The following is a 14,680-nucleotide window of genomic DNA, read 5'->3' on the forward strand; positions in this document are numbered from 1 at the left end:
CAAAATACTATAGATTATAAGTTATTTCTGAAAAACTTTTGTAAAACTGAAATAACCAAGCAATAAGTGTACCAGCGTCTCCTAAAACCATGAATGAAATGACTGTAGGCTTGAACTTTGTTACCATGTTTGTGAGCACCCCTTATTGCGTGATAGTGAAACAACTTCGGAATTGAAGGAGTGCAGCATCTGGGTCTTATTTGCACATGGAATTAAAGATTTATATTACCTGTGGTACCCAACACACTAGCCACATGTGGCTATTTGGTCGGTTGAGTGTGGCTAGTTGGCTTGAACAATGTGGCTATTTGGCCGGTTGAGGGTGACTAGTTCAGTATAGCAGTAGCCACTGTATGGCTATTGCTTCAGAACTGGTTGGACACCATGGTCTTAAGCACATGCTGACAATAGAAAACATGCTTAGAAACAGTATTTCAATCACGTAGTTTTCTTCTAGATTATGTTAGAAAATGTAAGGGTAGTATATCACAGTGTTCCTTAATGGACCAGAAAATAGGTACTTAGAATTTCTCTTTAAGAAAGACGTGAAATTAGAAATGATGGTAAAAACAGAAACACTGTGAGAGGTGTGTACATAGGAGGAGCATATTAATGAGTCTGGTCTCTTGTTGATTCCAGTGTGTTACTCTTTTTGACATCAGTAGGAGTTTTCTCTAGGTATGAAGGGTAGGATAGACCATAAAAGTTCCTGAAGGCACATTATTTCAATAAAAAAGAGCCACGGCATATTTTTTTATTCAATTAAGTACTGTAGAAAACACCCCAGAATTCTCTTTAGAATGTAAAGTAGGAGAACAAAAAAAAGAATAGTATTAAAAAAACATAGGTCAAAGAACAAGAGAACTGGTGCATACATACACTTTTTCTATATATTTATAAAATGTAGTAAAATGCTGAACAGCAAAATGAAAAACGACAGAGAATTGAAATGTGATACTAGTGTGAACTCAAGTATATGATACTTGGTTTCACTGACTTGTTCCTCTATCATTTGTACCTCAGAAATCTTGCAGAAGGTCACAGAAAGAAAGATGATGAAAGAACCACATAATAGATTTGAATTGTGACACGTTGGGCTTAAGATGCTAAATGTTGCACTCTATTTGCATCATCCTTAAAGTGATATGAAAGGAATTAAGAGCTCCAATTTTTTTCAAGTTTCCTAAATGATTTCCACTTACTAAAAATCAGAGAAAATGGCAAACGACTTTTACCATTTTTATCTTGCCCAGGTTTCCTGAGAATTTCGCTTAAACGCTTTCAGAGGTCTCACTTATACAACAACCAGACCCAGAAAAGTATGCTAACATTAAAATAGCTCATACAACATTGGTATTTGTGGTTTATACAAATCTCATGGAGTCCTAGAATACATGCTTGTAGGGTGTCTGGATGAGCATTGAAAAAGGTGCGAGTTATATCACGTTAATTGGTACTCACGTAACTCAAATTATAGGGGTGCTACAAACTAGTCTAGACATACCCATAAATAGGTTTTTTTGTCCTACACTCGGCTGAGCTGTCATATCACAGCACTGATCTGTATAGTGTCACACAGTATGCCATGAAATTGGCAGAGAACTTTGGATGAGTTAATCTTATTGCTGCAAATTAAGGCACACATTTATAATGGTGAGAAAATTAAGCATTTGAATAATTTATGGTGGGTTCTCCATCACTGAAAATTTTTAAATCAAGATGGGATGCTTTTCTAAAAGATCTGGTCGAGGAATTATTTTGGGAAAGTTCCATGGCCTGTGTTCTACTGTAGGTCAGACTAGAGTATCGCAGTGGTTCCTTCTGACCTTGAATTTTATGGAAAAAATATATTTCCCTAAACTCTAACACACAGTAGAAATGCCTGTAGCTATTATACAGCCTGTCACGATAGCTATTAAAATACCTCTGAGTCTAACATAGGAAAGGGCAAAGCTCAGATAAGATTTAGAGAAAAATAATATGTAGGAGAAAGGTAGCTATTACTTTCTGCACACTTCAGAAGAAACTATTTTAGATCAACATGTAACAAGTGGTGCCTATTTGATTGTAGTAAGAAATGAGAAGCAAAACATACAGCTAACCTAGATTACCCCAACAGGAAAAAAACATAATTTAGCAATTTTTAAGCAATGGTTTCCTTGAATACATCGACTCAAATTTTCATTTGAGATGCTGTTTTACTACTGAATTTGTTTTCTTGATACACGGTTAAGAAGACTCTTGCATGATTTCATAAAACATCATGATACAGGTTGGACCTCCCTTGAGATCTGACCAGTTCCAAACAAGGGATTTTGCTGGACCAGGGAAGGTCGGGCGGGGGAGGGAGGAGGGAGGCAGTTTCCCTGCTGGGCTACTCTCTCCAGCCATCTGGGCTCCTCTTCCTAACATCTTCTCCTTAGTCTCCCTGCTGACCTTGCAGCCCCACCAGCTGCAGGCTCTGCTGCCCCACAAGCTCCATCAGCCCCAGCCTTATTGGCTCTGAGCTCCAGTCCCCCCACACACTAGCCAGCTTCACTGCCCCTGCCAGCTGGCTCTGCTCTCAGCTGTCAGCAACCTTTGCCACTGGGACTCTCTAGTCCAGCAACATCCTGTCACCCACAGATTTTGCTGGACCAGAGAGTCCCAGACCACAGAGATTCAACCTGTACTCTGTTAGTAATACTGCTATAGAGAGAACCTCTATAGATAACAGGCTAGAATTGATGTGATAACCATGCTGAGAAGTGAAAAATGTTGTTAATTAAAAATGAACTGAAGATGTGGTTAGAAATATCTTGTATTGTAGGTATAAATAATATGGTACAAAATGAAACATGGCATGATTTTAAAAATCACAGAATTCACAATATGAAAGAGTTCTAAAAAGCACACAAAGAGCTGAGTGTGTCCAGATCCTAGAGAACACAGAAATAACTTTGCACACTTCTTCCTCAGATACTTATTTAGACACACAGACCCCACCATTGCTACATCTCACACAACCTCTGTGAGATAGGGAAGTATTTTCATTTTACAGATGAGGAACTCAGGTACCAAAAGACAAAACACTGTCTATGCTAGGGAAAAAAAAGATGTATTTTAATAGAAGTTAAAATTCTTGTGTAATAAGCAATTATAGTAGTGGTAACCAGTCAAAAAACCTCATAAACTCCATCTTCTGCCCACATGTGAAAACAACTTCTTTGTTAACACATTAAAATATTTTTTCCTCCCCACTGTAGGCAAGGCCTGAGTAATCTGTTCAAGATCAGAGGATGTATGTGGCAGAGTAAGGAAATGGAACTGGCTCTGCTCAGCCACAGGCTAACATAATCACTGGATTATTACAGCTATTGAAGAACTGATTACTCTTTCATCAGGGAATAGTTCAGTGGCATGGCACTATCATACAGTGTCCAAGTTCACTCTTTTCTTGCATTAATATGAAGTATGGGAAGTGAGGAACTATAGTCTCCAATTTCTAGAATGACTGATTGAGGCATTGACTGGACTGGTGCCTAGAAGACCCCTAGATCGCAGCAGCATAATGGTCTCTTAATGTCATCTTTGCACGCTTTCCTACCAAACCTGTGACAGGGATTCCTCAGCCACAAGCCAGAATCTGCATCCTATGTGCTTAAGCATGCCAAATATTCTCTACTCCTGCCTCTCAGTATGTCATCTACATGTTGATATTGCATATTTGGATTATATGCAGAACAGTTTAAGGATGTTAAGGAACGGGGATTTTGCTAATGGTAAGGGGAGACTTGCTCCATGACCACAGTGACTCTGCATTTTAAACATAGTAAGAACCTGGCGCTATTATAATATTTAAAATGCAGAGGCGCAGTGGTCCTGGACTCATTTGACCCAGGAGTGCTCAGTCCCGACTCATACCGGGTTTAGCAGCCCCTCTTTGCGGCGGTCCAGGCTGGCCGCGGACAGGGATTGCACGGGCAGCAGCCCCTCTTCATGGTGGCCAGGGCTAGCCACAGACAGGGGCTGATGCCAGAGCATCCCCTGCACGTGACCAGGCTGGGGCATTGCAAACAGGAGCCATTTTGCAGCAGCAGTCTCTGTCTGCAGGAGACCCCAGTTCCCTCCTGGGACCCCCCACAGACGGGCTGCTGCCAGAGCAACTGAGGCCCATCATGGGTAGAGGTTGCTTTGCTGCAACCTTCCCTACCCCCCCCACCTCCGCCGCCTCTGACAGAGGTGGTGGCGGGGGAGGGGGAGAGAGTCAGCACTGGGGAAACTGGCTTTTAAGCTGTTTCCCCCCCATCACCATCTCCTGTTCCCCCCACCTTGCTGCCTCTCATACAGAAGCAGCAAGAGGGGTGGGGAAGTGAGTAGTTGATACTCCACTTGACTACTTGCTTACATCCCTAGTACAGTTTGCTGCATAAAGATTTTTTGTTTAGAAATATTGTGCTATCTTTGAAAGAGACTACCTATTTCAAATATATTTCCAATATGAAGAGTAGTGACTCCCTCAAAATAGATGAAATGTATTAAATATAATCCCTGTAACTAATAGGATCTCAGTAAACTTAGCATGTGTGAAGAAAAAAAAAAACTTTGGCCCCAATCCAGAACTCCTTAGTTAAGGTTCTGTTGAAATCAATTATAAGTTTGCCTAAGTAATTCAAGATCCTTCTATAAGAAGGAAATTTAGATATTTGCAGATAGCTTTTGTGTAAAGGACATGACTTAGAGCTGAAGGAATTATGACTCACACTCGTGGGTGGTGGGTGAATCTGCTGCTTGGGGACACAAACTCCCCAGCCTGTTGCCTCACCTATACTCCACCCTTGCTCTGTCCCAGTTCCACCCTCTCCCCACTGTCTCCTTCTTCTCTCTTTATCCCTTTCCAGCCAAATCCCTGCATCCAAATGAAACAAATGACATTTGGAAAAAAACACTCTTCTAAAATTTCTTTCTAAAGGAAAAAATGGAGCATGTTTTCCACTACATGCCAGATTGTGAAGACTGAACATGCACGTGGTACCTAATTAAAAGCACTTAATTTGGAAATAAAAAATTGTCAGTCCTAGGTCAATCATTGTTTCCAGCCAAGGGTAGCCGCAGGAAGTGGTGGCCTGGGCTATGATGCTTCCCATGGCTCCCCTTGGCTGGAAACAGTGAACTGGAGCCAACCGGAGCCCCGAGGTTCTGTGACTATGGATCCTTTAGGAAAACAAAATGGTGCAGGCCCACTAGTGGCTTACGCTGTTTTAAATAAATGAGGTAGGAACCCAGTGAGGTTTTAACATCTAGTCTTAAGTGTTTATATGTTTAGTGTTTTTGACAGCCTTATTAGTGGTTTGTTTTATTACTGTAGCTATGACATACTAATATTCATGAGTTCTGTGTGCTAGCTACTGTTGCATTATGCTTTAACAACAGTGAGAGATCAGACATCAAAATGTATCTGACAAAGAATCAAGAAAACATTTCAAAGTTCTATAATAAACTAGTTAATATAAAATCTAACATACAATGAGGTAGTAGAGCTTGTAGAATATGGTGATGGAAGTTATCACTAAGTGGTTACATATATTTTGGAAATGAGTGGTTACGCAAGTGGTAAATAGACAAATTATTCTTATTGCCTAATGAAAAAGATCATTTCCATGAATATTTGTTCTTACTGTACCAGGTAACACTAATTTTTTCTGTTACACTAGGTTTTGGAGGAATCAGAGACCTGCACAGTGCCTGGTGGCTTAGCAAGTGTGAAGAAACAATTTGAGAAACGGGAAACTGCCTCTTCACAAAAAATAATTGATCAACACCAGTACGAGCACAAATCTGTACAGGTAACAATAGTATAAGAGATACCACTTTCCAGATAACTTTGAAGGGAAATACTGTTAGTTATCATGCTGAATGTGCTGATTAATTTCATTATCAGTGACAATGTTTTTGTAATGTACACACACAGTGTAATTTTCTCTTTGACATTTGCTACTCTTTAGGTAGATAAACTCTCAATATGTAAAAGAGATCTATACTTATTGCTGATCTACAGGCAAATAGATAAGTATTGTAAGAACTTTGCCTTTGGGGTTGTAACTCATTATAAAAGTATCTGCTAGTATTTTGCATATATTTTACTTGAAGCGTTAAGTCATTTTCCTTGAGAAGGAGTTTGCTGTTTAAATTTAATCAGCTTCTCTAACCAGATCAAAGATTGCATGGAAGAACCCAGATGCTACATAAAACCACATTCGAAATGTTTTAGATAAAAGGTTTTTGCATTTTATTTCTTCATTATCATATATCATAAAAAATGGTTGCAGAAGATAATGATTTTGGAATATACAAAGACTTAGTGCAATGAATTTTATTACACATATATACTGTGCACTCTGAAAAGGAGCAATGGCAAAATGAAAAGCAGCATTTGATGAGTTTGTTTGAGAGAGATTAAAATAATAGAAGTGTAAAGCTTTGTATCACAATATAAAATTATACAGATTGAACTTCTCTAGTCCGGCACCCATGGGACTTGATTGATTCCAAACTAGAGAATATGCTGGACCATAGGAGGTCAGTATAATCTAGCAGCATTCCTAGCACTTCCACTGCTTACTGGGATGTTAGAAGACATTTAAGGGTAAATTAGAGATAAATAACAGCACAGACCACTCTGAGAGCCAAGACTGGTGGTCATAAACAAACTTGGTCACATCCATGATAAATTGACATCTGGCTAACTAAAATCATGCTGGACCACTGATGTTGCTGGAACACAGAGTGCCAAATTAGAGAGATGCAGCCTGCACTTTGAAATAATTATACTTTGTGTGTTCAGTTAGAACAACTTTAGACATGGCCACTATTGATCATTTTATTCCTCATGACTATTAGGACCCACAGCATTTACACAAAGTCAGGCAAATTCTACACTGGGGTATGCTTGTGCAGTTCCCAGTAAAGTCAATGGGAAACGTGTATTCAAAGGCAGAATTTGAAGATTACATAAATGAAATCTAGAGTAACAGTAAATGGTGGGTTATGTCTAAAGCTGGAGGTACATTTCAATGGAAATCATGAATTTGCAAATGGGGAGACTGTGGTAAAATAAGGATTTATAGTCTCAAACAGTTTTAAATTTAAATGGTGATTCTTTTTAAAAGATTTAACATCTCAATGGACACTATGATTATGTAGGTGTCTACCGATCCTTTTCTTCTTTTCAGTCTCACTATGTAACCTGTTTAATGCTTTAAAAATTCATTTGACTGCATTTGTATATACAGTTTAGGAAGAACTGTTACTTTGTCTTCTGTGTTTCCATGGTGTCTCAGGGTGGCACATATGAAATTATCTGTTCTGTTGACTGGAAACTACATCAGTTTACACTAACCAAGGAGCTCCCACTTTATGGCAACAAAAGTTAATACAGGGTCTCATTCCTCTCTCTAATACATGAATTGCCAATAGTGTACTTTTGTTGAAGTTAACAGTGTGAAACTAGTGTAACAGAATTTTGTATCAGATTCACACTTCCTACTGCGGATAAAAATGAGTTCCAGTTCCACACCTGGGATTGTTCACATGCAGGAGTGAGTCTTGCTGGTGTGGACAGTCCAAATTCTACATTTCAATATGAAGAAAAGTTGTATTAGGGTACATCTAGATTACAAGCCTCGTTCAAAAGAGCTCTTTCGAAAAAGGCGTTCTTCTCGTAAAATGAGGTTTACCTCTGTTGAAAAAACTGCTGTGTTCTTTTGATTTAATTTCAAAAGAACACAACCAGAGTCTAGACGCAGGTGACGTTTTTTTGAAAAAAAGGCTACTCTTTTCCAAAAAAATCTCTGTAGTCTAGACATAGCCCAAGTGACAGAAGGAACATAAGTCAAAGACTGGATTGTTCCAAGGAGAGGAATGACTTTAAAAGAGTCAGATGTCCAAAGCAATGCAAAGAAATGTTAGAGAGAACATACCCTCTCATCACTCTCAACAGAGAGAGGTCCTTTTCTGGACAGCAGGGAATAAAAAGTAAAAACACATGTAGTAGGGAAGGAGGCTGCCCCCCACTCTTGTCCTCCCATGGTCTTTTCTTAGTCATTGACTTGGGAAAGAGGGATGAAGTCAGCTGATTGGCTACCAAGTGCCCTGCCCCGTTTAAGTGAAACATCTTGTTCTCTGGTTAGCTGCTTCATCCTACCCATAATCTGTTAGTCGACTATTCTATAGTCCCTAGGGGCCGGGCCGGCAGCCAGTGCACTCCAGCCCCACTCCCAAGGAGTTCCCTGCTACTCCACACAGGGTGCCAGGTGGGAGCTGGTCTGGAGGAGAGCCAGTTTAAAAACCAGCTCTCCTTGCAGACTGGCTATCTGTCGCCCTATACTGCTGCCCCTGAAGTTCAAGCACTCAAAAGTTAGGAAAGACTCTACAATTGTCTGTGAGATCGTAATTCAGCCCCTTTGTGTGTAAACATTAAGATACAACATTTATTTACACAATCAGATACTTTTTCCCCCCATGGAGGCCCTGCCTCATTGGAACTGTAGCTGTTCAGCATCTGTAGCAGTGGGAGGAATGGACATAGAGTTGGGAGTCAGGTTTGCCTGAATTCTAATCCCAGCTTTGTCATTTTTTTACTATGTGGCTTCAGGTAAGTCCTTTTGTTTCAGTTTCCCCATCTATAAAATTAGAATAATAAATCTCTCATCTCTCAGTAAAGATAATTTCATTAATTCTGAGGGATGCAGCTATTACAGCAATGATTACCATGGAAAACATCATGAGGAGATGAATAGTTCTGCATTTATTGCACAGTACTCAGTAAATAAGGCAGGAGTTACTAGGGGTACATCTAAATTGAAAATAAGAAATGCAATTTGGGCTGTGCAAATTGCATATGTTGTCTCGAATCTATTTTGATATTTCACGCATCTACACAGTGCCAAATTTCGAAATAACACATTATTTCGAGCCATCCCTTAACCTTCGTGCATGAAGTTTACTGAGATGGCATAATAACGTGCCCCTTATTTCAAAAAATATTTTGAAATAATGGGTGGCTTGTGTAGATGCAGGGTAGCTATTTTGAGATACCTCCAATATCCTGAAATAACCATGCAATGTAGACATACCCTTGCTGAATGAGAAAGATAAAATATTGACCATCACCTTCATTCCCTCAGCATTGGCTATCCTCTGGCCTAAATGAAGCAGAGTCCTAGGGCAAACATAGTAGTTACACTTTGGATAAAATTTCCAAATCACCCAACTTCAGAATCCAAATCCCACTAAATTTCAATAAGATTAAGGTTCTAAATTTATTTATCTAATGCCTATGTATAATGGGACAGAATTAAGTATGTACGGGCAGTCTACATTCTGGTTTTCTAATTTCTGAGTGTTTGGCTTTGTAGCCTAATAACATTCTTGTAACATGGAATTTTAAATATAATTCCTCTTTTATTTAATTTCTTCTGTTGAATATATCACATTCTTTGCCACTTTTACTATTTTTCCTTCTTCTGATATTTTCTGTCAGCTTCAACAGGTTTAGAAGTACAGTTCAGTTCACACATGATCCCAAAAGTCTAGTTAATCTGAACTAGCCAACCTCCTTAGTGAACAAGTCCTTTCTCCAAAAGCATTGGAGTTCCACCTGTGGCCCGCACACTCCCTCTCTGCCCTCTTCTCAAGCACTGATGCAATGAAGCCCCACACTTACCTATTACTACTTCCCTTCCCTCCCAGCACTTTCAGAGCACTGTGAATCAGCTGATTCACGCTCTGTCCCCCTTTCTCCCCTCACTCCCACAGCTTGAATGCTGCAAATCAGCTGATTCATGTGCTCCAAAAGTGCTGGGAGGGAGGGGGTAGGGAGTAGGTAAGTTCAGGGCTCCAGTGCCCCAGTGTGCGAGAGGCATGGAGAAAAGGGCAGAGCGGAAGTGCATGGGCCTAAGGTGGAATCCCAGTGGGCCACAGGCCACAGGTTGCCCACAACTGGATTTCAATCTTGTGGCCCACTGAGATGAATGCAGGACACTTATGCGCCTCATTCACTAGTCTTGGTTGCCCATCACTCTTAGTGAGTCAACAATCATCACTTCCAGTCACTTAGGGCTAGACTGTAACATAAAAACCTGTCTTAAATAAGAGAAGCACATATCTGCACTGACTCAGTTGTCCTCAGGGGAGCTGTATTTTGTACCAGGGGAGTCACACTGAGAATCACAGTTTATTTCATGCTCTCCTTCCCTCCTGCTCCAAAGGGGAATTAATTTGCTCAGCATCCATGCCAGTTGCAGGTTTCTTCCCCATTCAGGGTCATTAAAGCATGTTGCTCAATTCTAGTCATTCCACACCCCAATCTGTCCCACTCCTCCCACAGCTGCACAAAATGGACACTAGTGGCTCAGTGGAGGCTACTCTCCTTCCTGTGCCTTGACCCATGATACAGGCAGCGCACAAAACAGCTCACAGTAAAGAGATCACTGAAATTCCTTTAGTATTCTGTGTGGAAGAGAAATAATCTTGGTTTTAAGATTAAAAGTGGGAAGAGAAAGAGTACAGCTTGGAATCCCTATAGTATTGAGACACGTGAACTTGTCACATTTCTGTGACATTCAGGGGATCAGACTGTTTTTAAAAATAGCTTTCTCCCCGAGAGTTACTTTCCATCCTAACAAGGCCTCCATGTGCTTTCCTAGATTTAGAGCAGAAAACTTTTTTGTTATTTTTAAAGAACAAAATAAAAACTCAGTGGGAAATATATAAAATAGTGGATAGAGCTACGAGAAAGAGAAGTTTAGAAAAGGGGAAAATGTCTGTAGAATTCCCCACTTTTTCAGTCTGTGTCACATGACAAATTGCTTCACTGAATTTTGTGTCAGGAACATTAGTTGTTCCTTTCCTTTGTTAGAATAACTTTTTATAGCCATGTGACGGGCACTGTTGTCCCATACTGACAGCTGCGCGGTGACTCTGTGGGGAACCCGCTGGCCGACATGCTGACTCTACTGCGCATGCTCAGAGGTGGCTAGGGAGAACCGGAGGATAGCTAGGGCATGGGGGGGGAGGGACCAGAGCCAGAGGGTAAGTACATCCAAGGCCCAGAATGGGGGCCAGCCGGGGAGGGGAAGCCCAGTCCTTGAGGGAGGGTGTGTGACAGGGCGCACACCCTACACTGGCCCTTTAAGGGCAAAACCCAGGCCTGGAGCAGGGGCTGAAAGAAAAGACCCAGCTGAGGCCGTTAGGGCTAATGAGGGCCCAGCTGCGAACTATATAAAGAACAGTTTGCTACTGAGGGGGGAGAGCAGTAGAGAGCTGGCAGCTGAGGAAGCAAGAGGCTCCCAGGAGCAAGAGCAGGCCTGGGGCTTGGAGGGTGGCAGCCCTGGTAAGCGGGGTAGCAAATCTACACCCCGTGCCAGTGATGAGCTGCCCGTACAGACTGCAGCTTGCCCCAGAAAATGGGCTAGATGAAGACTGGCAGTGGGTCACCGAAGCATGGTGCGGAGTATGCACCCCTACAAGCCATCTAAGATGTGGAGCCAATAATGAACTCTGGCAGTCCTTGTTTTTATACATATATATGTATCTGCTTCCTTAAAGACCCAAATGCAAATGTTAGCACTCAGGAAAGATTATGTGGATTTGTAACAACAACATTTGATAGCTTCTGACAAATATGTTCTTGCTCCAATGAACTCGTTCTTTTCAAAGATAGAAGAGGAACTAAAATATGTATTTTATGAGCTGAATGCACCAAATAACAAGGATAGGAGGGATAATTAATTATTTTCATTTTAGTCCCTGAAATTGCTGATTGGTGGTTTTGGTCCATTGAGCGACCTCTGCTTGCATTACGCTGTTGACACGAAAGCTACCAACTGTCCCCCATATCCTCCTAGAGCATGGTATTGAATCTTATAATATCAGATCAGTGGAATACTGTACAGGATTTTCATAGATTTTTTAATTTGAAATTTTTTTAATGATAGTAAATGTTAAAATAAATCCAATACTCTAAAATAATGTCTACATATAACTCCGTACAGTCTAGTTTCACTAGGATTCCTTAAAAAATCTCAGAGGGGAAGCCGTGTTAGTCTGTAACTTTAAAAACAAGTATTCCTGTGGCACTTTAGAGACTTACATAAATATATAGTATCATGAGCTTTCATGGTAAAATGCACCTCGTGATCTGAAGTGGGTTTTTCCCATGAAAGCTCATGATACTACAGGGGTGGGCAATAATTTTTAATGGGGGGCCACCCTAAGATTTTGGCAAGTAGTCAAGGGCCGCATTTTTTACCGAGGTAGGTTTGGGGTCTGGGACAGAGGTTGGGTGCAGAAGGGAGCTTGAGGTAGGAGACTGGGATGCAGGAGGGGGTGTGGAGTCTGAGAGGGAATTTGGGTGAAGGAGGGAGTTGTGACCTGGTTGAAGTTGGTGCAGAGGGTTTGGGTGATGACTTGGGGTAGGGAATGAGGTGCATGGTCAGGGAGGGGGTATGGGTACCAGAGAGGATTCTGGTTTGGGGGAATAGTGTAGGAGGGGGTTCAGAGTCTGGGAGGGAGTTGTGACCTAGGGAAAGGGGTACAGAGAGTTGCGTGGTGGCCTCGGGCAGGTAGTTGGGGGGGGGAGCGAGGGAGTGTGCCAGAGGCAGGCTCTGGCTAGGAGACTCTTACCGAGGCATCTCTCAGTCAGCAGCCCTGCAGGAACCTGAAGGCTGCAGTCGCAAGCTACTCCACATGGCTCTGCTCCAGGCAAAATGAAGGAGAGTGCATGGGGGAGGAGGGGGAGGGCAGGAGGCTTCATTGACTACCCCTGCCACCAGGAAAATATCTCAGCTGCTTTTGGTCAGAAACTGGCCAATGGAAGCTGAGAGATTTTGCTGAGGGGCGGGACAGAGCACAAAACCTCCCTCCATGCTCCCAGAATAGACCAGCCACATTTAAAGCGGCTGCCGCTGCACTGTGCTTAAGAGTCCCAGAGAGGCAGCCGTGGGCTGGATGTGGTGGCTTGGTGGGCTGAATCCAGCCCGCTTGCAGCCTCTTGCCCACCCCGTGATACTATATATGTTTCATAGACTCTAAGGTGCCACAGGACTACTTGTTGGATTCCTTAGGATGCATGATGTGCATCCTCGCATGGGGTGACTATAGTGCCAGCTGACAATTTGATAGACGTGAAAGAACCGTTTTCCTCTCATTCTCAACTATCCCTACTCCTTTCCCACTCAAAGAACATTATTATTTCTCATAATATTGTGCATCATATGTAAGGCCAGACTGTGCCTGGCACTTGATATATGATGTGAAATAAGAAATAAGGAGACATTCCCCACACTTTAGCACAGCTTGCGTAAGCCTTCGGGAGGTTTGCAGCTCCTGCTATGTGGAGGATGCAGGGGTTATTTTGGCCCTACTTCCTCAGGTGCACTGTGCCCTGAAAGGAGCAGAGAGGGATGTGTCAACACATAAGCCATCAGAGCTAGCTGACTGCACTGGGACAAAAAGCTGAACTATGACTTCGGCACACACCAGTTGTAGTAGATTATGAATGATCCATCTGTCTTAGATTTTTCCTAGGTATCATTAGAATCTAAGCAGTATTACAAAAAATAAGTAAATTAGATGAATTATCTTCTCACCTTTGTTATTTGGAGCCTTCAGTGCATACAGATCTATGCAAGTAATTTTTAAAGGAAATATTTGTAGAATATCTTTTAAAGAGAAGCTATCTGCATTTTTCTCTGAAAACAGCTCTCTAATATCACCAAAAATCACCACAAATGGCATGATATATTGTGTAGAAAATACAAAATAGTGTTGTACAAAGGATTTTATCAGTATGAATTTAAGATGGCCACATAACTCATGGACTAACAAAACATGTAGATGGTTAGTCTATAAAGTGCTACCAGACCATTTGTTGTTTTTTCCTGAAACTCACATAACTCATGAATGGCAAAGCAGAGTGAACTATGGAAGTAATCTCATCCAATAAAATCTTTATACCACTGTTTTAGGGAATTTAAAACATTTTATTGATACTGGGCTGAGTTGTCAAGTGCACAAAACTGGAAGTTTTGCATCTCTTTTTTGCTTCTCTTTAATTCTGGGTCCAGCTAAGGCCCGTTCAATCCCTAATATAATGTATAAAAACTTGTAGGTCCTTAGAGTTGTGATGATTTATAACAATGCCCTAAGCACTGTTATGCTACATGGTGATAACAATATCTTGGACACATGGATTTACTTAAAAAAAATGGTTGTGAAGCACACCAAATATTAATCAAGTGTAATGTAAACAGTGGTGTCTATTTGAATTTCAGCAACCCTGAAATTGTGAATCTTAAATGTGAACCTCTCTCTTTATTTGGGTGCTAACTCTGTTGTCAAGGTGATACATTAAATATCAACGTCATTAATAGAGCTGGGCAGAAAATGTTTTTTCTTGTTCCATAAAAATTCGATATATAAACAAATATTCCCCATCTTAAATTAAGACAAAAGATCAGAATCTTAATTTTTCAGTAAACAAAAAGTAATAATAAAAAGAAAGAAATTGGTTTTGGTCAATCAAAATATTTTGTTTCAATAAGATCTATATGTTTGTTTTGATTTTCACTTTTTAAAACCTTTGTCTAAAATTTTAAAACAAAGTTATTTTAATTCAAAAAACCAAACTTTTCATTTTGGA

At 40.9% G+C, this 14,680-nt stretch overlaps 1 protein-coding gene across 3 annotated transcripts in view; it reads left to right on the forward strand.

Moving 5' to 3' along the window:
• The window catches only part of XIRP2 (xin actin binding repeat containing 2), a 187,361-nt gene that overhangs the window by 140,151 nt on the left and 32,530 nt on the right, over window positions 1–14,680 (forward strand). For all 3 annotated transcript variants that reach the window (XM_075933533.1, XM_006135766.4, XM_006135767.3), the window contains one exon: window positions 5,694–5,825. In XM_075933533.1, the coding sequence (XP_075789648.1) occupies window positions 5,694–5,825 (132 nt within the window). The remainder of the gene's footprint in view (window positions 1–5,693; window positions 5,826–14,680) is intronic.

This window comes from Pelodiscus sinensis, chromosome 7 (assembly GCF_049634645.1).
Source record: "Pelodiscus sinensis isolate JC-2024 chromosome 7, ASM4963464v1, whole genome shotgun sequence".
Lineage (NCBI taxonomy): Eukaryota > Metazoa > Chordata > Testudines > Trionychidae > Pelodiscus > Pelodiscus sinensis.